Source organism: Scyliorhinus torazame, chromosome 22, assembly GCF_047496885.1.
Source record: "Scyliorhinus torazame isolate Kashiwa2021f chromosome 22, sScyTor2.1, whole genome shotgun sequence".
NCBI lineage: Eukaryota > Metazoa > Chordata > Chondrichthyes > Carcharhiniformes > Scyliorhinidae > Scyliorhinus > Scyliorhinus torazame.
The window spans coordinates 76,097,140-76,121,123 of NC_092728.1; the positions used below are offsets into that span (position 1 = coordinate 76,097,140).

The window sequence follows — 23,984 nt, forward strand, 5'->3', positions numbered from 1 at the left end:
TCAACTAAACATGCTGGCCGGCGCTGATTGACGGTCGGATTGGCCAATCGCCCCCCGGTACTCGGCGCCGTCCGACCAGACTGGACCAATGGGTGTGAGAGGGACGGGGCTTCCTCGATCTGTCAGGTTAGGGTGCGCGGGATGGCGCATGCGCGTCGCTGTGACCTTCCTCCGGCGGTTTGGGCCTGGGGCGCCGCAGCCGCAGCTTTGTTCCCCCCCTTTTGGATGTGAGCCGGGGGGAAAAAAATGGCCGCGACCGAGCTGCCCGAACTGAAGGAGCTAAATGTGCAAGAGGTGAACGTGTCGTCGGCGGTGCTGAAGGCGGCCGCCCACCACTACGGCTCGCAGTGCGACAAGCCCAACAAGGAGTTCATGCTGTGCCGCTGGGAGGAGAAGGACCCGCGGAAATGTCTGCAGGAAGGGAGGAAGGTCAACGAGTGCGCGCTGGACTTCTTCAGGTACTGGCAGCCTCCCCAGGGCAACCCCCTTCCCTCCGACCCACAGCCAGGGGCTCGCAGCCGGCTCCTTCACCGCGCCCTCGGCCCGCCCGCTTTGCGATGAAGGCCGCAAAGCCTCGGGCTTGATGGATTTCAGCCGCCATCGAAGTGGGAGCCAACCCCACCGTTGGCTGGGGAAGTTGGCTTTCATTCGGAGCTGTTTGATAAAAGACGAGAAGAATGCCTTATTGAATGCCTTTCCTAACATTTTCAAAACGGCACCATCAATTTTGAGTTTACCGTGAATTGGTAAATGGGTTAAATGTTAAGGATAGTTCCATGCCACATCGAAACGTTGCTGGATGAAAATTCCAATTTATCAAATGTTTTGTCTATGTCATTAACTAATATTCAATTTTATTTGGTAATTTGTTTGGGCTCTATTGCCATCTTATTTCCCCTGCTACCTCTCAAAAAGCCATAATGCCCGGGATGGTAATCTGATGTACTGGGGTGTGTGTTTGTGAGTTCACCTCCAACAACACTCAAAGATCAATTCCATCCAGGGCAAAGCTACCTGCTGGATTCACATCCCTTCCACAAACATTCAATCCCTCCACTGATGAACACTGGCAGCCCTGTGTGCCATTTACAAGATGAACTGAGCAATGTTCCTCAGACCACACCTTCCAAATCTCTTCTAAGTCACTCACTATCCTGACTGCAGTGGTTCAAGACAATGGCTCACCACCACCTTCTTAAGGGACTTCAACTGTTCACATTATATATTAATGATTTTGAGGAGGGAACTAAATGTATTATCTCCAAATTTACAGATGATACAAAGTTGAGTGGGAGGGTGAGCTGTGAGGAGGATGCAGAGATGTTTCAGTGGGATTTGGGCAAGCTGAGTGAATGGGCACGTATGTTACAGATGCAGTGTAATGTGGATAAATGTGAGATTGTCCACTTGGTAGCAAAAAATGCAGATTATTATTTGAATGGTGTAAATTGAGAGCTGGGTACTCAGCGAGATCTTCATGTCCTAGTGCTTAAGATGCTGAAAGTAAGTGTGCAGGTACAGCAGGCAAATGGCCTCCACAATGAGAGGATTTGAGTAATCTTTATTAATGTCACAAGTAGGCTTACATTAACACTGCAATGAAGTTACTATGAAAATCTAATGGCGCACTCAGTCGCCTGTTTGGTATATTGAGGGAGAATTCAAAATCCAATTCACCTGACAAGCATTTCTTTCGGGACTTATGGGAGAAAACCAGAGTACCTGGAGGAAATATACCCACACCCCACACAGACAGTGGCCCAAGCCAGCAATCGAACCTGGGTAACTGGAGCTGTAAAGCAACAGTGCTAACCACTGTGCTACTGTGCCACCCACGTATAGGAATAGCGATGTTTTACAGCAATTGTATAGGGCATTGGTGAGGCCACACCTGGAGTATTGCGTGCAGTTTTGGTGACCTTATCTGAGGAAGGATGTTCTTGCTATGGAGGGAGTGCAGCGACGGTTTACCAGGCTGGTTCCTGGGGCGGTGAGACTGTTCTATGAGGAGAGTCTAAATCGGTTAGGACAATATTCATTGAAGTTTAGAAGAGTGAGAGAGGATGTCCGAAACATACTAAATTCTAACAGGATTAAACAGGGTGGATTCAGAAAGAATGTTCCCGATGGTGGGCGAGTTCAGAACTAGTGGTCATAGTTTAAGGATAAGGGGTAAACATTTTAGGACTGAGGTGAGGAGAAATTTCTTCACCCACAGTGGTGAATCTGTGGAATTCGCTACCACAGATAGTAGTCGAGGCCAAAATGTTCAAGAGGGAATTAGATATAGCTCTTGGGGCTAAAGGGATATGGGGGGAGGTAGGATCAGGGCATTGAACTTGATGATCAGCCATGTTCATAATGAATGGCGGAACAGGCTTGAATGGGCTCCTGCTTCTATTTTTTATGTAACTAGGGAAGGACCATAAATGCTGGTCTAGCCAGTGACACCCATAATCCCGTAAATTAAATTTTTTAAAAAGTAACTCGCCACCTGCCTCTCCCAGGCCTGTCCATGTTTGCAGGACACCTGTCAGGAATTTGATGGAATACTCTCCACTTCCCTGGGTGAGTGCAGTTTAGCTCCAACAACACTCCAGCTCATCACCATTCAATACAAAGTACCTAGCATAATCAACACTCCATCCACCAACTTGACCTTTTGCTCCTTCCACCAACTCATGGTGGCAGCTGCGTACCATCCAGAAAATGCCTGACGAGTTGTGACAATGCTTCTTTGGCATTATCTAAACTGGCAACTTCTCCCACATAGCAATATCAGGGCAGGAGGTGCATTGGAAGATCATTCACCAGGGCAGGAGGTACATTGGAAGACCATTCACCAGGGCAGGGGGTACATTGGAAGACCATTCACCAGGGCAGGGGGTACATTGGAAGACTATTCACCAGGGCAGGGGGTACATTGGAAGACCATTCACCAAGGCAGGAAGTACATTGGAGGGCCATCCACCAGGGCAGGAGGTACATTGGAACATCGGAAAATAGGTGGCAGGTTTAGATAAAGGATCTGGATCGGCACAGGCTGGGAGGCTGAAGGGCCTGTTCCTGTGCAGTAATTTTCTTTGTTCGTTCTTGTTCTATCACCCATCTGCATTTTACCCTTCAAGTCACATACCATCTTGACTTGGAACTGCATCACTACTTCACTGTCACTGGATCAAAATCTTCCTAACTGTTTCCCTAACAGCACTGTGGGTGCACCTAGAGCGCAGGGTTGAAGAAGATGGCTCATTGCCCATCCTAATTGTCCTTGACAAGGTGGCAATAAATGCCGACCTTGCTAGCTGTGTTTCCACCTCATCACTGTTGAATAAAGCCCTTCAGCTGTGCCGCTTAGTGTGCTTCAGGACAGCAGCTTTTGCTGCAGCAGTGATATTTTTCTATTTTCCACTGCAGCTATCCTGTGACCTCTGTGAGATTGGCAATTAGTGGCAGTTTTGTGCTCAGGGTGGATTGAGTTTAGCCAAAGTGATTTCAGGTACAGCTCTTAGAGCTAGAAGACAGGAACTTTTGTTTCACTAAATAGGATTGGACTCCGACCAGGTCTCAAGAGGTGAGAGACCAGTAGCTAACTTAATATTCTACTCAGTTTGCCATAGTGAATATTTTAAATTGTTTTTCTTCTACGTGAGACAGGTTAAAGGAAAAATTGTTCAATGACCAATCAGTGGGATTATATAACTGCTGCATGTACCTCCCAAATATAATATTTTCATGTTGAGTAGTATTTGTTTCATTTTTCAGCTTTTGACAATGTTAATTGACGCATGGGACAAAGTGAAGGTGAATCTATATCACGCTATAAGAATGTTTCAATTGACAAACATTTTAATGCTGTATAAGGCATGTGAGAATTATTTGAACCTTTATGATGGAAAGTTTAATATCTTGCCATCTTCCAGTTGTTTCTCTTGCTGTCCATAACATCACGTGTTTACTTTAATTTAATGTAGAACTGTCTTAATATAGAACATAGAACAATACAGCACAGAACAGGCCCTTCGGCCCTCGATGTTGTGCCGAGCTTTGTCCGAAACCAAGATCAAGCTATCCCACTCCCTGTCATTCTGGTGTGCTCCATGTGCCTATCCAATAACTGCTTGAAAGTTCCGACTCTTATCACAGCAGGCAGTCCATTCCACACTCTAACCGCACTGAGTAAAGAACCTACCTCGGACATCCCTCCTATATCTCCCACCCCGAACCTTATAGTTATGCCCCCTTGTAACAGCTACATCCACCCAAGGAAGTAGTCTCTGAACGTCCACTCTATCTATCCCCCTCATCATCTTATAAACCTCTATTAAGTCGCCTCTCACCCTCCTTCGCTCCAATGAGAAAAGCCCAAGCTCCCTCAACCGTTCCTCATTAGACCTCTCCTCCAATCCAGGCAGCATCCTGGTAAATCTCCGTTGCACCCTTTCCAATGCTTCCACATCCTTCCTGCACACAATACTCCAAATGTGGTCTGACCAGGGTCCTGTACAGTTGCAGCATAACCCCACGGCTCTTAAACTCAAGCCCACTGTTAATAAACGCTAACACACTATAGGCCTTCTTCTGTGGCTGATTTAGCACACTGGGCTAAATAGCTGGCTTTTAAAGCAGACCAAGGCAGGCCAGCAGCCCGGTTCAATTCCCGTACCAGCCTCCCCGAACAGGCGCCGGAATGTGGCGACTAGGGGCTTTTCACAGTAACTTCATTGAAGCCTACTTGTGACAGGCGATTTTCATTTTCATTTCATTCATGGCTCTATCCACTTGAGTGGCAACCTTCAGAGATCTGTGGACATGAACCCCAAGATCTCTCTGTTCCTCCACATTCCTCAGAACCCTGACATTGACCCTGTAATCCGCATTCAAATTTGTCCGACCAAAATGAATCACCTCTCACTTATCAGGGTTGAACTCCATCTGTTTTTCAGCCCAGCTCTGCATCCTATCAATGTCTCTTTGCAGCCTACAACAGCCCTCCACCTCATCCACTACTCCACCAATCTTGGTGTCATCAGCAAATTTACTGACCCACCCTTCAGCCCCCTCCAAGTCATTTATAAAAATCACAAATAGCAGAGGACCCAGCACTGATCCCTGTGGTACACCGCTGGTAACTGGTCCTTATGTTGACTTATTTTCATTTGAAACAGAAATGCTCATTTTTGAAATGTTTTTCTCGTGTAGGAAGGTAAAAATCCACTGCAGCGAGCCCTTCACAGAGTACTGGACATGCCTTGATTATAGCAACCTGCAAGAGCTCCGTCGATGCCGCAAGCAACAAGATGCTTTTGATAACTGTGTGCTGGACAAACTGGGCTGGGTTCGACCAGACCTAGGAGAACTCTCAAAGGTAAGGTTAATAATTTTAACTTTACCAAAAACTGAGAATTACAGACAGTTGGAGTTTTCCCCTTTATTGTGAGGAGAATGGTAGAAAGATGAACTTGAGTTTTAAAGTTCCTTGCATTGGAACATAGGAATTCGGAGCAGAAGTAGGCAATTCAGCCCTTTGAGCCTGCTCCGCCATTCAATCAGATCATGGCTAATCTCTTTCTGGTCTCAAATCCACCTCCCCACCTGTTCATATCCCTTTAACCTATTTTTTAATCCAAAATATATCTATCTCTTTTGAAAACATTTAATGACTCCGATTCCACCGCACTGTGGGGCTCAGAACAAGGTGGTTCAGAAAGTGGAAGAGGCAGTGGGGGGGGTCACAAAGAGCGGATGGCCTCGTTGAGACGGAGTTGGGGATGGTTTTGGACAGCCGGAAGAAGCTGAGAGAAATTGGAGGACCTGGAGAATCGCTCCAGGAGACCGATCTTGAGCATCGTCTGGATGCCTGAGGGCATTAAATGGAGCGGAGGCAGGGATGCTGGAGCAGTTGATGGCCCCTTGAGGTGGATGGGCCCACAGGGCTCTGAGAAGAAGGTCACAGGTGCTGGAGCACCCGAGGGCGATGGTTTTACAGCTGCATCGTTCCTTGGACAAAGAAAAGATCCTGAAATGGGTGAGACAGGCCAGGAGGTGCACCTGAGAAGGGAGTGAGTTGCAGGTCTGCCAAGACCTGGGTGCGGAGTTGGCAAAGAGGCTAGTGTTCAACAGGATAAAGGCTATCCTCTTCAAGAAGGGGGTGAAATTTGGAGTTTTGTACCCTGCCCGCTTAGAACATAGAACAATACAGCGCAGTACAGGCCCTTCGGCCCACGATGTTGCACCGAAACAAAAGCCATCTAACCTACACTATACCATTATCATCCATATGTTTATCCAATAAACTTTTAAATGCCCTTGTGGGTGACTCATCAGATGCAGGAGTTTTAGTTTGACTTGCCAGATTGGCATTGAGGGACCATGGACTGGAAGGAGTGTAAGAACTTTGGAGATACATTTTGTGCCAATGGTTAAGTGTATGGGGTGGTTATTTTACTGTTGGTTTCGACGGGGGAGCGGTGATGGTGAGTGTGCTTTTTTGTTCTTTGTTCGTTGGTGTAGGGGGGAGCTGGAGGCCTTTGTTTGAGGCCACCATGCCAGCTGGGCTGGCTAGTTAACAGAAGTAAAGCGGGGGGGGGGGGGGGTCGGCAGGAGGAATGTGGGGGGCGGGTTGGCAGAAGAAATGTGGGGGGGGGTAGATGGGGTTGATTCTTTGGGAGTGAAGGGGGGGGGTGTTGCTAACTTTCCAGTTGGTTCAATTGCTCTGTTGATTACCTTTGCTCTTGAGTCGCCAGGTATCTTTATGATACCGCCACGAGGTTCAAGTTCAATAACTCAATACACCAATTAGTAAGATTCAAATCAAAGCACATTTATTATACACAGTAATCGCTACTCATGCACAAATTCTACATCTAAGCTACTTCTACAACTAACAGGCCTATACTTAGCTTCGGACTAGCACACCAGGTCAGGGGAACAAATGGCCTTTTGTTCGGGTTCTGAGTCTGCGGGATTCGAAGTTGGTACGGATTGGTAGCTAGGAGCGCCTATCTCGTAGCGAGCGTTGAATTAAGACTTCTTTCGGTGGTCACTGCACCGGTCAAGGTTGGTTTGCGTTGCTGGGTGACCCGGGCAGGACGAAGAGACGAAGAAGAATGAGTTGCACTTGGGGGCTTAACTTTATAGTCCCCAGTGGCTTCCCACCTTTCAGGGCGGACCCTGTACCTGGTTCTAGGTGATTGGACTTTGTTCCAATCGTTTGGTTCGATTTCTCCAATACTGGAGCGGTTCCCTGATCGATGGGCGGTCTTGAGGTGTTCGTTAACCTCTTTTGTGTTGGCTCCTGCTGGCGCCGGGGAGTCTGGCTTAGTTTTGAGTGTCCCAAATGTTGCTATTGTTCCCGGGGATTGCTCATCAGTATGTAGATGGCTGCTACATTGTTATGCTGATGGTCGCTGGTATCGATGCTGTCTGGGCTTTTGCAGAGTTAAATACACAGCAAACCTGCACCTGCTGGTTTCTGCCTGTGTTGGCTGAATTTCCCATCAGCCTTTGCCGTTTGCCATTTTAAATCGGGAGTTGGCCAATTTAGGTGGCTACAGGGGGAAGAGGGTTGCTGACATGGGTCCAGTTGGTGTGGCGCAGTTGTGAAGGGAGAGATGGTGGCAGACATCCGAGGGCAGGCTCGGAGGAGTGCATAATGCAGTCCGGGGGCTGGCTCAAAAAGGAGTATGGCTGATTGGCAGGGTAAGGGGGCGGGGACCCCCCTGACCAGGCTAGTCATGAGACAAGTGAGGCTATGTGGGTCGGTTAAACAGTCATGTGTGTTCGCGCATTTGAGGAACTTGAAGACGGACATGGTGTTTTCACAGCAGACACACCTAAAGCTTGGTGATCAGATGCGGCTGAGGAAGGGATAGGTGTGATAGGTGTTTCACTCGGGGCTGGATATGAAGACGAGTGAAGTGTTGATTAACAAGTGGGTGGTGTTTGAGCTGGGGAGCACTGTGGCAGATCCGGGGGTCGATATGTGGTGGTTCGTGGGAAATTGGAAGGGATGCCGGTGGTCTTGGTAAGCGTTTATGCCCCGAATTGGGATGAAGTGCATTTTATGAGGCAGGTGTTGGGAAAGACTCCAGACATAGACACATACACCGGTTGATTATGGGGGTAGAATTCAATACTGTCCTGGACCCAAGTCTGATTGAGTCAGTGTTGGCAGTGGCTAGGGAGCTGAGGGGGTCCATGGAGTGCATTGGCGGGGGGGGGGGGGGGGGTGTGTCTATGCCCAGATCAATGTTTCATGATCGGTAAGGTGCTGCAAGCAGGCAAGGCCGACGAGGAGTACATGCCGATTTCAGACCATGTGCCGCATTGGGTGGATTTGTGGGTGGTTCAGGGGGTGGCCCAACAGCTGCAATGGAGGTTGGATATGGGGATTCTGGCAGATGAGGGGATGTGAGAGCAAACGGGGCTTCTATTCGGGGCTATGTGAATGACACGTGGGAGGTCACAGCCACCACATTGTGAGAGGCACTCAGGCTGTAGTCAGAGGGGTGTTATATTTTGATTTGTGCGCACAGGGGAGGGTGGAGCAGGAGGAGAGGGCAAGACTGGTTGAGAAGATCTTGATGGTGGATAGGAGGTGTTCAGTAGAGCTGGAGCTGAAGGAGAGACAGAGACTCCTGATGGAGTTTGGGTTATTGTCTCCGGGGGAGGGGGTGGGCAGTTGCGGAGGGCCAGTTTATGAGAACAGGGAGAAGGCTTGGGATGCTGGCCAATTGAGGGAGAAGGCTTGGGATGCTGGCCAATTGAGGAAGCAAGTGGCTAGGAGGTCTGTAGAGTGAGAGACGAGGGGGGTTATGGTGGTAATGGACGCGGAGGGGGTGAATGGGGTATTTGCGGCCTTTTTATAGGAGGCTCAGAGTCGGAGCCACTGATGGGGGAAGAGGGGATGGGGCGGTTCCTGAAGGGGTTGGGAGTTCTCCAAGGGTGAAGGGCCCGGGGGCCCCGATTGGGTTGAGGGAGGTGGTGGATGACATGGGGACAATGCAGGCGGGAAGGTCCCAGAGTCGGATTTGCTTCAGTTGAGTTTTATAAAATGTATGGGGCGGAGCTGGAGCCACTGCTGGTGAGGACCTATAACGAGGCGAGGGAGAATGTGAACTCCCCCCAACTCTATCGCAGGCATCGATCTCCCTGATCTTAAAGAATGTGGTGTAGGTTGTACCGCCTGCTATCATTACTGAATGTCAATGCCAAGTTATTGCCGACGGTGCTTGCATCGCGGATTGAGGACTGTGTGCAGGGGTGATGGGAACGACTAGACCGGTTTTGTGAAGGGAAGGCAGTTGTCGGTGAATGTGCAGAGGCTACTTACCATGATTATGATATGGGCAGGAGGTTTGAGGTGGTGGTGGCAATGGATGCGGAACAGGCATTTGACAGTGTGTAGTGGGTGTATCTGTTTTGAGGTGCGAGGGCAGTTCAGGTTCGAACAGGGGTTTGTGGATTGGGTCCGATTGCTGTACAAGATGTCGGCAGCGAAAATGAAATGGAAATCGCTTATTGTCAAAAGTAGGCTTCAAATGAAGTTACTGTGAAAAGCCCCTAGTCGCCACATTCCAGCGCCTGTTTGGGGAGGCTGGTATGGAATTGAACCGTGCTGCTGGCCTGCCTTGGTCTGCTTTCAAAGCCAGCGATTTAGCCCTGTGCTAAACCAGCCCCTTGCAGATTAACTGGGGGAGTTTGGGATATTTTGGACTTTATCACAGGACGATGCAGTGGTGCCTACTCTCCCTGATGTTGTTAGCCTTGACAATGGCACTTAGGGCGTCAAAGAATTGGAGAGGGTTGGGGGGCTGCTGAACATGGTGTTTCGCTGTTTGCGAATGACGTATATATTTCAGACCCGTTGGGCAGCATTGGGGGGGGGGGGGGGGGGGGGATGATTACGGAGATCTTGGGTGAATTTGACCAGTTCTTGGGTACAAATTGAACTTGGGACAGTGTGAGGTGTTCCCGATCAATGCCAGAGGGCAGGAGAGGAGATTAGTGGAGCTGCCGTTTAGGGTGGTGGGGACAAGTTTTAGGTACCTTGGTATTCAGGTGGCATGGAGCTGGGCCCAGTTGCATAGATTGAGCTTGGCTCGATTGGTGAAGGGGATGAAGGTGGATTTTAAGAGGTGGGTGTTTTACTGCTGTTGCTGGCTGGGTGGGTGCAGGCAGTAAAAATGCTGCCTAGTGTTTCAGAACCTCCCTGTCTTTGTCCCAAGTCTTATTTTTAGGAAAGTCAGTGGGTTGATCTCGATGGGTGGAGAAGGTCTGCGAATGAGGTGGGCTTTTTTGGATCAGTGGGAGGAGGAGGTGCTGGCATTGTTGAACTTGATAAATTATTATTGGGAGGCAAACATTGCGATGGTGAGGAAATGGGCAATGGAGGAGAGATTGGTTTGGGGGTGGGTGGATACGGCATTGTGTAGGAGAACGGGTTTGAGGGCTTTGTTGTTGGTGCTTTTGCCGTTCTCACCAGCCACGTACTCCGTGAGCCCAGTGGTGGTGTCAGCTTTGAAGTTGTGGGGACAGTGTAGGCAGCAATTGGGGTTGGAGGCTATGTGCCGATATGTGACAACCATAGGTTCGTGCCGGCGAGGCTAGGTGCAAAGTTCCGGGGGTGGCAGCAGATGGGGTTCGAGTACTTTAGGGACTTGTTTGTAGGGGGAACATTTGTGTGGCTGGAGGAGTTGGAGGGATTGTTGGAGGGATTGTATGAGTTGCCCAAGGAGAAAGGTTTTGGGTACCTGCAGGTTTGGGATTTTGTGAGGAGAGGTGCCGTCCTTCCCAGGGCTGCTGTCTCCGGTCCTGCACGGCAAGCTCTTGACGGCGGACAAATTAGGGGAAGGAAAGGTGTCGGGTATTTATAAGGAACTGATGGAGAGGTAGGGTGCCCTGGTGGAGGATGTTGAGCACAAATAGGAAGAGGTGCTGGATATGGGCTGAGTTCTTGCGGAGGGTGAATGTGTCCTCATATGCAAAGTTAAGCCATAATCATTTTAAAGTGGTACATAGGATAGATGTGGGTGGTGAGCGTGGAAGGGGGGGGCCTGCGAATCAGGTCCACAAGTTCTGGGCGTGTCTAAGACTGAGGGGTTGTTTATTGGGTTGATGTGTTCTTTTGATATTTTGTATTACTTTGTATATTTTTATTAAATGCCTTGAATAAAAATATATTTTTTAAAAATAGTGTAACTAGGGAAGAGGCTGTACTGGACTTGATGTTGAGGAATGAGTCTGGCCAGGTGGTTGAAGGGGAGCATTTTGGGAACAGTGACCATGATTCCGTAAGTTTTATTTTTTTATAAATTTAGAGTACCCAATTCATTTTTTTCCAATTAAGGGCAATTTAGCATGTTCAATCCACCTACCTTGCGCATCTTTGGATTGTGGGAGCGAAACCCACGCAAACATGTGGAGAATGTGCAAACTCCACACGGACAGTGACCCAGAGCCGGGATCGAACCTGGGACCTCAGCGCTGTGATCCGTAAGTTTTAAGGTACTTGTGGATAAGGATAAGAGTAGTCATCAGGTGAAGGTGCTAAATTTGGGGAGACTAATTACAACAATATTAGGCAGGAACTGAAGAATTTAATTTGGTGGCGGCTGTTTAAGGGTAAATCAACATCTGACATATATGGGAGTCTTTCAAACATCAGTTGATGAGAATTCAGGACTGGCATGTTCCTGTGAGGATGACTGATAAGTATGGCAAGTTTTGGGAACCTTGGATGACGAGGGATATTCTGAGCCTAGTCAAAAAGAAAAGCATTCGTAAGGTCTAGAAGGCAGAGAACAGACAAAGCCCTTGAAGAATATGAAGAAAGTAGGAAGGAACTTAACCGAAGAGTCAGGAGGGCTAAGTTCTTGGCAAACAGGATTGAGGAGAATTCCAAAGCATTCTATACGTTTTTAAAGAGAAAGGTGGCCAGGGAAAGTGTTGGCCCACTCCAGGACAAGAGGGAATCTATGCATGGAGCCAGAGCCAGAGGAAATGGGCAAGGTACTAAATGAGTACTTTGCATCACCAAAGAGAAGGACCTGGTGGATGATGAGTCTAGGGATGGGTGTGTAGATAGTCTGGGTCATGTCGATATCAAAGAGGAGGCGGTGTTGGGCGTCTTGCATTAAGGTAGATAAATCCCCAGGGCCTGGTGGGAATACTGAGGGTGGCAAAGGAGGGAATTGCTGGGGCCTTGACAGAAATCTTTGTCTCCTCATTTGCTACAGGTGAGGTTGCAGAGACTGGAGAATAGCCAATGTTTAAGAAGGGTAACCGGGATAATCCAGGAAATTATAGGCCGCCTTACGTCAGTGATAGGGAAATTATTGGAGAGGATTCTTAGCGACAGAATTTACTCACATTTGGAAACAAATGGACTTATTATTGATAGGCACATGGTTTTGTGAAGGGAGAGATCGTGTCTCATTAACTTGATCGAATTTATTTTGAGAAAGTGACGTAGATGATTGAAGGAAGGGAACGGGATGTTGCCTACATGGACCTCAGTAAAGCCTTTGTCAAGGTCCCTCATGGCAGACTGGTACAAAAGGAGACGTCACACAGGATCAGAGACGAGCTGGCAAGATGGATACAGAACTGGTTCAGTCATAGAAGACGGAGGGTAGCGGTGGAAGGGTGCTTTTCTGAATGGAAGGTTGTGGCTAGTGTTCTGCTGGGATCAGTGCTTGGGCCTTTGTTGCTTGTAGTGTATATAAATGATTTGGAGGAAGATGTAGCTGGTCTGATTAAGTTTGCGGATGACACAAAGGTTGAAGTTGATAGTGATGAGGATTGTTAGAGGATACAGCGGGATATAGATCAGTTGGAGACTTGGGCGGAGAAATGCAGATGGAGTTTAAACCCAACAAATGTGAGGTAATGCATTTTGGAAGGTTTAATAGGTGGGAATTATTCAGTAAATGGCAGAACCCTGAGGGGTATTAACAGGCAGAGAGATATGTGCATACAGGTCCATAGATCACTGAAAATGACAATGCAGGTGGATAAGGTTGTCAAGAAGGCAGACAGCATGCAGACAACAGGACGTTGAGTCTAAAAATTCGCCAGTCATGCTGCAGCTGTACAGAACCTTGGGTTACATACAATTCTGGTCGCTACACTACCAGAATGATGTGGAGGATATAGAAGAGGTTTACCAGGATGCTGCCTGGTCTGGAGGGTATTAGCCATGAAGAGAGGTTGGATAAACTCAGATTATTTTCACTGGAACGACAGAGGTTGAGGGGTGATCTGATAGCGATTTACATGAGTGGCATGGACAGATGCTTTTTACCAGGGTGGAAAAGTCAATTACTAATGGTCATAGGTTTAAGGTGCGAGGGGTAAAGTTTAAGGGACGTGTACGAGACACTCATTTTAAACAGAGGGTGGTGAGTGCCTGGAATGTGCTGCCGGGGAAGTGGGTGAAAGCAGACACTATAGTGACGTTTAAGAGGCATCTTGACAAATACATGAATAGGGTGGGACCCGGAAGTGCAGAAGGTTTTAGTTTAAACAGGTGTCATGATCGGCGCAGGCTTGGAGGGCCAAGGGACCTATGTTGTACTGTTTTTTGTAGCTTTAGTCCCATTAATTTCTCCAGTACTATTTATTTACTTGTACTAATTTCTTTAAATTCCTCACTCTCATTTAAGCTTTGGTTTCCCATTATTTTCAACATTTGTTTTTGCTTTTCTATCCAGAAAACAAGGGGTGTTTGTTTAATAATCTCTTGCCACTTCTTTATTCTCATTCATAATTTCTCCTGTTTTTGCCTGTTAAGAAACCCATGTTTTTCTTTCAATAATCTATTTTTAATACCATAGAAGCTTTTGCTACCTATTTTAATGTCTCTTTAGTTAATTCGTCTTCCATTTTCTCTCTGTCAATTTCTCGATCATCCTTTACTAAATTCTAAAATCCTTCCAGTCCTCTGGATTACTATTTGTTGGCAATGCTTTAGCCTCTTCCTTGATTTTAATGTTATCTTTAATGTCAAAGCCACGATAGGACCACCTTCCTCATGGGGGTATTTATTACTCAACAAAATTCATATTGTTTTGAGCTATGAATTAATATTTTTAAATGTTTGCACTTATCTGCCATTCTTTTCATCGAACTTCCCAATTTACCTTTGCCAGTGTGCCCCTCATACCCATGTCTTTTACTTTGTTCAGATTTAAGACCAAGTATTGGAGTTAACTAAATTGCTTGCAAATTCAATATAAAATGCATATTGTGATCATTCCACATCTGAGGCTTCTGAACTGTATGGTTAGTTTAACCCTGTCCGATTGTACAGTTTGAGATCTGAAATAGTCTGTTTCCTCGTTGGTTTCTTGGTATATTCATCCAGAAAACTGTCTTTAATGTGTTCAATTAACTCATCCTCCTCATTATTACTGCAAATTTGGTTTGCCCACTCCATATGGGGATCAAAGTCCCCCATGATTACTCCTTGTCACATGCATCTCTACTTTCAAGATTTAAACTACCCATCACTGCAACCACTGTTTAGGCTAATAAACTATTTCCACCAGAGATTTTTTTTTTTTTATTAAATATATTTTATTGAAATTTTTTTCCCCTGAGCAACATTTTTCCCGCTTACAAAACAAGCGAAACGATAACAGTAACAAAACAGAATTTTTAAAACTTTTTAACAATAATAATAATAATAATATACAAGTAACAAAACCTCATACTCTATTGACCTATACTCAACTGAGCCTCCTCCCCCCCCCCCCACCCCCCGCTGGGTTGCTGCTGCTGGTCATCCGTCTTCCCTCTAACGTTCCCCTAGGTAGTCGAGAAATGGCTGCCACCGTCTGGTGAACCCTTGAGCCGATCCTCTCAGGGCGAACTTTATCTGCTCCAGTTTAATAAACCCCGTCATATCGTTTACCCAGGCCTCCAGTCTGGGGGGTTTCGCCTCCTTCCACATGAGTAGGATCCAGCGCCGGGCTACGAGGGACGCAAAGGCCACGACATCGGCCTCTTTCGCCTCCTGCACTCCCGGCTCTTCCGCAACTCCAAATAGAGCTAACCCCCAGCCTGGTTTGACCCGGGCCTTCACCACCTGTGAAATCACTCCTGTCACTCCCTTCCAATGCCCTTCCAGTGCCGGGCACACCCAAAACATATCTGCGTGGTTTGCCGGGCTCCCGCCACACCTCCCACATTTGTCCTCCACTCCAAAGAACCTGCTCAATCTTGCCCCCGTTATGTGTGCTCTATGTAGCACCTTAAATTGAATCAGGCTAAGCCTGGCGCATGAGGAAGAGGAATTTACCCTGCTTAGGGCATCAGCCCACATACCCTCCTCTATCTCCTCCCCTAATTCTTCTTCCCACTTTCTTTTTAGTTCGCCCACCGACTCCTCCTCCCCCTCTTCCCTCATCTCACTATAAATCTCTGACACCTTGCCCTCTCCGACCCACACCCCTGAAAGTACCCTGTCCTGTATCCCCTGTGTCGGGAGCCGCGGAAATTCCCTCACCTGTTGCCTAGTAAACGCCCTCACCTGCATATATCTCAAGAAATTCCCCCGGGGTAACTTATACTTTTCCTCCAGTGCTCCCAAGCTCGCAAAAGTCCCATCTATGAATAAATCTCCCACCTTCCTAATTCCCAACTGGTACCAGCTTTGAAATCCTCCATCCATTCTTCCTGGGGCGAACCTATGGTTGTTCCTGATAGGGGACCCCACCAGAGCTCCCCGCACCCCTCTCTGTTGCCTCCACTGTCCCCATATGTTCAGTGTTGCCGCCACCACCGGGTTCGTGGTGTACTTTTTCGGTGAGAACGGTAGCAGCGCCGTCACCAGCGCCTCTAGACTCGTCCCTTTACAGGACCTTCTCTCCAGCCTTTTCCACGCCGCTCCCTCACCCTCCATCATCCATCTACGTATCATTGCCACATTGGCGGCCCAATAATAATCTCCCAAGTTCGGTAGTGCCAGTCCTCCTCTGTCCCTCCTGCGCTGAAGGAACCCCCTCCTTACTCTCGGAACTTTCCCTGCCCACACAAAGCTCGTAATGCTCCTATCTATTTTATTGAAAAAGGTCCTGGTGATTAAAATAGGGAGACATTGAAATACAAATAAGAACCTCGGGAGGACCATCATCTTAATTGCTTGCACCCTGCCCGCCAGCGATAAAGGCTGCATGTCCCACCTCTTAAAGTTCTCCATTTGTTACTACCAGCCGTGTCAGATTAAGTCTGTGCAAGGTTCCCCAGCTCCTAGCGATCTGAATCCCCAAGTATCGGAAGTTTCTTTCCACTTTCCTTAGCGGTAAGCCTTCTATCTCTCTACTCTGGTCCCCTGGATGTATCATATATAATTCACTCTTCCCCATGTTTAACCTATGCCCCGAAAATTCCCCGAACCTCCTCAAGATTCGCATAACCTCTATCATCCCCCCCGCTGGGTCTGACACGTATAGCAATAGGTCACCTGCGTATAACGAGACTCTGTGTTCTTCTCCCCCTCTAATCACCCCTCTCCATTTCCTGGAGTCTCTCAGCGCCATGGCCAGAGGTTCAATTGCCAGCGCAAACAACAATGGAGACAGCGGGCATCCCTGTCTTGTTCCCCTATATAATCGGAAATACTCCGATCTATGTCGATCCACCAGAGATTTCTAACCCTCACTGTTTCTCAGCTCCTGCCAAATCTGAATTGGCATCTTGATTTTCTGAACTCCAATCCTTTCTCTCAGCTGCCTTTATCCCATCCTTTGCGTATCAGTGATACGTCCACCACCATTTTTCTATTTTGCCTAACTCTTCTGCAAAACAAGTATCCTGAATATATTTGGTTTACAACCTTGGTCACTACAACCATATCTCTCACTGATAATTAGATCAAATCCATTTAATGCCATATCTGCTATTAATTACGAATGCTTCATACATTCAAATGCTTTTCAAATTAACTTTTTTCTGTTAATCCTTGATGTCAACTTTGTCACTTTTGTTGTTAAGCTCTTTGCCCATTCCTGACACATACAGCTTATTTTCCCCCGAATTGCTCGTTGCTGCACAGCCTTCTTGCTGCCGTTGAATTTACTCTTTCATTTGAATCCTCTCATCTGAATGTATGAAAGGCTACAGGTGTTTAAATCCCTAATATTTAATGTTCTAAGACCATATCTTGGGAAGTAAATTCTGCTGTGCACTGTTAAAGTATTTTTAAATGTCAATTTTAATTGCCATTAACCAATGGATAGATTATTTAGTGTGTAGTAATTTAGCCCCCTTAACTGCCCAATCAGTACTTGTTTGTCCACAGTGATGGTAAAGCACTGAATTTTTTTAACACGTCAGTAAAATTGCCAGAATTTTAAATTATTCTTTTCAACATGAGTATGTTAACATTTGCGGTATTTACTGTACTGACAGGCACTCAGTTATGGCTGTTTTAAATAGCACACAACTTTTCCTGTACCATTTTAAGGTGATCCGGAAGACACTTGTTCCAAACTCGTGGATTACATGAAAATAAAGATGTGTTGTATATAATGATACAAGTGATGAGTCCTGCCACTGGGTCAGTGCAAGGTTTAATCCCTGATATTTTACATCTACCACCAAGTAGTGATTTGCATTGATTACTGACCCTTTAAAAAAACTTAGAGTACCCAATTTTTTTCCAATTAAGGGACAACTTGGCGTGGCCAATCTCTCAACACTGCACACCTTTGGGTTGTGGGGGTGAGATCCATGCAGGCACGGGGAGAATGTGCAAACTACACATGGACAGTGACCCGGGGCAGGGATTAAACCCGGGTGCTCGGCGCCGTGCTAACCACTGCACCACCGTGTCGCCCTTGACGCTTTTACCTGAATGGATTTCTGAACCTTTTTTACCTGAATGGATTTCTTTTGGGGCAACTTTTTTTTAACTTGCAATGAGAAATGTTTCTCTCTTTCTGTTTTTCTCCTTTCTTTCTCCCCCCCCCCCCCCCCCCCCCCCCCCCAATCAAGATATTTTCTGTTCTTTTGATGTGTGAACTAGGAATGTTTGCTTCTTTCATACATTCTCTTTTAAATCAGTGGGCCCTGTGGCATATTGCTAGCAGACTCATGTACATCCCATTTCAGAGTGCCTCAGCTGGCTTGTCTTATCCAGCTATAAATATTTTTTGGAATTTTCAGGAACCATTTGCCAGTGCGCTCTTCCTCAGAGAACTGAACCCAATGTTAATAGTTGTGAGAAAAACAATTCTGTGCTAACATTGGGCATCAAGCCAAAGTTTTGCTTCATTTCATATTACTAGGCTTTACTATTTATATGTTTAATATTATATTTAGTGAAATTGTGACTATTTGTTATATTTAACCTGTTAAACTACAGTAACATTGAGCATGATTTGAATTTTAAGATGTACAACTAAGTTCAACACAAACTGGACCGGTTTAGCTCAGTTGGCTGGACAGCTGGTTTGTGATGCAGAGTGAGGCCAGCAGCGCGGGCTTAATTCCCGTACCCACTGAGGTTATTCATGAAGGTCCTGCTTTCTCAACCTTGCCCCTCACCAGAGTTGTGGTGATCCTCGAGCTAAATCCCCACCAGTCAGCTCTCCCCCTCAAAGGGGACAGCAGCCTATGGTCATCTGGAACTATGGCGACTTTACATTTGGTAGTAATGGTGGCATTGCTATTTTGTGTATAGTCAAACTTCTGTCCCTGATCTGTCCTTCCCTCCAAATGCTCGAAAATGGCCTGTGTGGTTACCATGAAACTTGATAAATATATACAGCTTTTTTAAGCACAAGATGGCAACTGAACTGGGAGAGAGATTTATTGAACAGAACCGTCCGGGACCAGACGTGTGAGATCACAGCAAAATTGCATGGGAAAAAGTTAGATTGCAGTTCTGGTATTATCCTTGTAAATGTGCGAAGTTAAACATGTTGAGGAAAGTTAGCAGGCTGTGTCTCTTTTTCATGAAGAGCGAAAGCTGAAGGGGGACCTTTCCACCCCCCCCCCCCCCCCCCCTCCTCTCGCTTTAACCCCATTTCTCGCTTTTCCACCCTCCTCTCGCTTTTCTCCCCCTCCTCTCTCTTTTCTCCCCCCAATTCTCACTTTTCCACCCTCCTCGCTTTCCTCTCCCTCCTCTCGCTTTCCTCCCCCTCCTCGGGCTTTCCTCCCCCTCCTCGGGCTTTCCTCCCCCTCCTCGGGCTTTCCTCCCCCTCCTCGGGCTTTCCTCCCCCTCCTCGGGCTTTCCTCCCCCTCCTCGGGCTTTCCTCCCCCTCCTCCTCGGGCTTTCCTCCCCCCCCTCCTCGGGCTTTCCTCCCCCCCCTCCTCGGGCTTTCCTCCCCCCCCTCCTCGGGCTTTCCTCCCCCCCCTCCTCGGGCTTTCCTCCCCCCCCCCTCCTCGGGCTTTCCTCCCCCCCCCCCTCCTTGGGCTTTCCTCCCCCCCCTCCTTGGGCTTTCCTCCCCCCCCTCCTTGGGCTTTCCTCCCCCCCTCCTTGGGCTTTCCTCCCCCCCTCCTCGGGCTTTCCTCCCCCCCTCCTCGGGCTTTCCTCCCCCCCTCCTCGGGATTTCCTCCCCCCCTCCTCGGGATTTCCTCCCCCCCTCCTCGGGCTTTCCTCCCCCCCCTCCTCGGGCTTCCTCCCCCCCCCCCCCCCTCTCCTCGGGCTTTCCTCCCCCCCCTCCTCGGGCTTTCCTCCCCCCCTCCTCGGGCTTTCCTCCCCCCCCCCCCCCCCCCCTCGGGCTTTCCCCCCCCCCCCCCCCTCCTCGTGCTTTCCTCCCCCCCCCCCCCTCCTCGGGCTTTCCTGCCCCCCCCTCCTCGGGCTTTCCTCCCCCCCCCCCTCCTCGGGCTTTCCTCCCCCCCCCCCCTCCTCGGGCTTTCCTCCCCCCCCCCTCCTCGGGCTTTCCTCCCCCCCCCTCCTCGCGCTTTCCTCCCCCCCCCCCCTCCTCGCGCTTTCCTCCCCCCCTCCTCGCGCTTTCCTCCCCCCCTCCTCGCGCTTTCCTCCCCCTCCTCGGGCTTTCCTCCCCCCCCCTCCTCGGGCTTCCTCCCCCCCCCCCCCTCGGGCTTTCCTCCCCCCCTCCTCGTGCTTTCCTCCCCCCCCCTCGTGCTTTCCTCCCCCCCCTCCTCGGGCTTTCCTCCCCCCCCCCCCCCCTCCTCGGGCTTTCCTCCCCCCCCCTCCTCGCGCTTTCCTCCCCCCCCCCCCTCCTCGCGCTTTCCTCCCCCCCTCCTCGCGCTTTCCTCCCCCCCTCCTCGCGCTTTCCTCCCCCTCCTCGGGCTTTCCTCCCCCCCCCTCCTCGGGCTTCCTCCCCCCCCCCCCCCCTCGGGCTTTCCTCCCCCCCTCCTCGTGCTTTCCTCCCCCCCCCTCGTGCTTTCCTCCCCCCCCTCCTCGGGCTTTCCTCCCCCCCCCCCCCCCCTCCTCGGGCTTTCCTCCCCCCCCCCCTCCTCGGGCTTTCCTCCCCCCCCCCCCCTCCTCGGGCTTTCCTCCCCCCCCCCTCCTCGGGCTTTCCTCCCCCCCCCCTCCTCGCGCTTTCCTCCCCCGCCCTCCTCGCGCTTTCCTCCCCCCCCCCTCCTCGCGCTTTCCTCCCCCCCCCCTCGCGCTTTCCTCCCCCTCCTCGCGCTTTCCTCCCCCCCCCTCGCGCTTTCCTCCCCCCCCCCTCGCGCTTTCCTCCCCCCCCCTCGTGCTTTCCTCCCCCCCCCCTCGCGCTTTCCTCCCCCCCCTCGCGCTTTCCTCCCCCCTCGCGCTTTCCTCCCCCCCCTCGCGCTTTCCTCCCCCCCCTCGCGCTTTCCTCCCCCCCCCTCGCGCTTTCCTCCCCCCCTCGCGCTTTCCTCCCCCCCCTCGCGCTTTCCTCCCCCCCTCGCGCTTTCCTCCCCCCCTCGCGCTTTCCTCCCCCCCTCGCGCTTTCCTCCCCCCCTCGCGCTTTCCTCCCCCCCTCGCGCTTTCCTCCCCCCCCCGCGCTTTCCTCCCCCCCTCGCGCTTTCCTCCCCCCCTCGCGCTTTCCTCCCCCCCCCGCGCTTTCCTCTCCCCCCCCCCTTCTCGCGCTTTCCTCTTCCCCCCCCTCGCGCTTTCCTCTCCCCCCCCCCCCTCCTCGCGCTTTCCTCTCTTCCCCCCCCCCTCCTCGCGCTTTCCTCTCTTCCCCCCCCTCGCGCTTTCCTCTCTCCCCCCCCCCCTTTCCTCTCTTCCCCCCCCCCCCCTTCGCGCTTTCCCCTCTCCCCCCTCGCGCTTTCCTCTCTCCTCTCCCCCTCCTCGCGCTTTCCTCTCCCCCTCCTCGCGCTTTCCTCTCTCCCCCCCCTCCTCGCGCTTTCCTCTCTCCCCCCCCTCGCGCTTTCCTCTCTCCTCGCGCTTTCCTCTCTCCGCCCCCCCCTCCTCGCGCTTTCCTCTCTCCCCCCCCCCCCTCGCGCTTTCCTCTCTTCCCCCCCCCTCCTCGCGCTTTCCTCTTCCCCCCCCTCCTCGCGCTTTCCTCTCTCTCCCCCCCCCCTCCTCGCGCTTTCCTCTCTTCCCCCCCCCTCGCGCTTTCCTCTCCCCCCCCCTCGCGCTTTCCTCTCTCCCCCCCTCCTCGCGCTTTCCTCTCTCTCCCCCCCCCCTCCTCGCGCTTTCCTCTCTCTTCCCCCCCCCCCCTCCTCGCGCTTTCCTCTCTCTCCCCCCCCCCCCTCCTCGCGCTTTCCTCTTCCCCCCTCCCTCCTCGCGCTTTCCTTCCCCCCCCTCGCGCTTTCCTCCCCCCCTCCCTCGTGCTTTCCTCCCCCCTCCTCCGCTCTGCTTTTTGGACTGGTCAGCAAAACGCATAACAGGTCATCAAATGAACTGTATTTTAGAAGCTATGGCAAATCTTCAGAGCTCAGAGTCATCGCTTTGACAAGGAACCAGTTTCAGAATGGTTTTACTATTTGTATTTCTAAGCGTTTCCTTTCTACTAATGTTTTAGTGAAATCTAGCAAATGATCTGTGTTATTAACTTTTAGTACTGAAGTCTTTTGTACTTTCTGAAATTCAATGTTTTCACTTGTTCTGGCCTTGCATCTGAGGCATGCAATTCAATGGGAGTGTATTTGAGGAATGGGTATATTTGAACATACAGCTTACAGACATATTAAAATCTGAAGTTTGGGCCAAGATGTGACAAATTGTACCATTCCATACTGTTTTTAGCAGTACTCGTCATCATTCACTCATAACCTGGAGTTAAGTTTGTAGTTTTCCTAATATCTACATACCTTGATGGATTGATGAATTTTCCCCAGCAGCTCTTGTAATTGTACAAATTCTCCAGGGGCTTTCTGTGGTGCAGTAAATTTGTTATTTAGCTTTAAAATAGGAGGGGTGTTGCTTCAGAAGTTCTTTCTATACTTTGGCATATGTCCATGATAGCACTTTATAAACCTATGCAAGAACTCTCATAAAAGGCATTTTACAATTGAATGAATAGTATTGATGTAAATTGGGTCTGTTATATAAAAGATATGATGACCTCTATTGTACGCTAGGTTGTAAATCAATCACTTCATGGCCCACGGGAAAAAATGTTGTGCCAGATGACTAGATTTAACATGTTTCAATGCAAGACTGGGTCAGTTTCCTAAGCAAACATCTTCCACTTGGATATAGAGTATTTTCAGTTTGCTGTAGTACAGTGCTAGTTACTGAGCTTTACAGCCTCAAATTGCCGTGTGGGTTGGGTATTAATCATTAAATGGTTCAAAAGTTGAACTGGCATATCCAAATGGCAATAACTTAATTATAAACTGTCATTGCTGGGAATTTGGTATGTGTCTTTAATCTTTGTAATGAACCTTTTGTCAGGGCTGAAGATAGGAGGGCTGGACTGTATTGTTCAACATCCTCCGGTCCTCCCCAAAAAATGAGGTGCAAGTAGTACTGGTTTTTTTTTAAGTTGCTTGCATGGGTAAACTTTAGCAATAGCCAGTGCCCTGCAATATAAAGTGATCATTCCCTGGATGCTGCTTTACATTTCAGTCAAGCATCATCAAATAACGCACAACTTTTTTTTTCTTGCAAATGATCTGTTTTCAGTAGTAACCAAGATTTGACTGACCAAGTGACCCTGTCAACACCGATATTTGACTGACCAAGTTAGTGTAGATTGATAAGTGCAGGCAATGTGGCTCTCACTAATCTTAATTCAGATTTGATCTGGTGTGAGAATTAATTGTGTGTAAGAGTGTTGCAGTAAAGGAAATTTGTGTTTGACGTGGTTTCACAGTTATTGATCTTTGTTGCAATATTGTTAAAGATTAGTTAATGCTTCCTAATAGGTGATTTCCCACATTTCATTATATTAAGGAAAAGAACACTCTTTTGTGTGACATAGGTGTATGAATTATGTGCATCTTTGTGAAGAATTTTCATCGTTGGTTCAATTTGTTGTTTGTTTTGTATTCCATAGGTTACCAAGGTGCAGACAGATCGGCCAATTCCTGAGAATGTCTATCACTCCAGGCCAAGGCCAGAGCCCAACCCAGTCATTGAAGGGGAGTTACAACCTGCCAAATATGGCAGCAGATTCTTCTTCTGGAACTGGTGAAGGATGAAGCAATGCCACACATTCAGAGACTGAAGAATTTAAATAATGTTGTGATTGCAGAAAGCCAAGTGGGTGTTAAAATACCTGGGGCTGGTTGTACCACAGGCATCCTTATCATTGATGTATACAAATAATGTTGAGAGAAATAAAAATATTTAACAATGCCTTTGAAGTTATGTTTTACTTATTGGATGTGGGCCAGCTTTTGTTGCCCATCCCTTATTGCCTTAAGTGGCTTGCTGACCATTTCAGAATCTGGAGTAACATGTAGGCCAGACCAGGTAAGGATGGCAGACTTCCTTCCCTAAAGGATATTCGTGAACCTGGTGGGGTTTTATGACAATGGTTATCATTAGACTTTTAATTTTATTGAATTCAAATTTTGCCAACTGTGGCGAGATTCAAACCCAGGACCCCAGAGCAATACTCTGGATTACTAGTGCAGTGACAATACCACTA

General features: G+C 48.9%; 1 protein-coding gene across 1 annotated transcript; it reads left to right on the plus strand.

Annotated features, from left to right (window-relative positions):
- Positions 1–140: 140 nt before the first annotated feature.
- ndufa8 (NADH:ubiquinone oxidoreductase subunit A8) lies at positions 141–23,689 on the plus strand. Its single transcript, XM_072488388.1, has 3 exons — positions 141–458; positions 5,203–5,368; positions 23,388–23,689. Exons 1-3 carry the CDS (start codon positions 247–249, stop codon positions 23,523–23,525), a joined length of 516 nt encoding a protein of 171 aa, XP_072344489.1. The 5' UTR covers positions 141–246; the 3' UTR covers positions 23,526–23,689.
- The last annotated feature ends 295 nt before the right edge of the window (positions 23,690–23,984 follow it).

Coding starts and splice junctions, on each gene's coding strand:
- ndufa8 (XM_072488388.1), top strand. CDS start 247: ATGGCCGCGACCGAGCTGCCCGAACTGAAGGAGCTAAATGTGCAAGAG. Junction 459..5,202: donor TGCGCGCTGGACTTCTTCAG/GTACTGGCAGCC, acceptor TTTCTCGTGTAG/GAAGGTAAAAATCCACTGCA. Junction 5,369..23,387: donor ACCTAGGAGAACTCTCAAAG/GTAAGGTTAATA, acceptor TGTATTCCATAG/GTTACCAAGGTGCAGACAGA.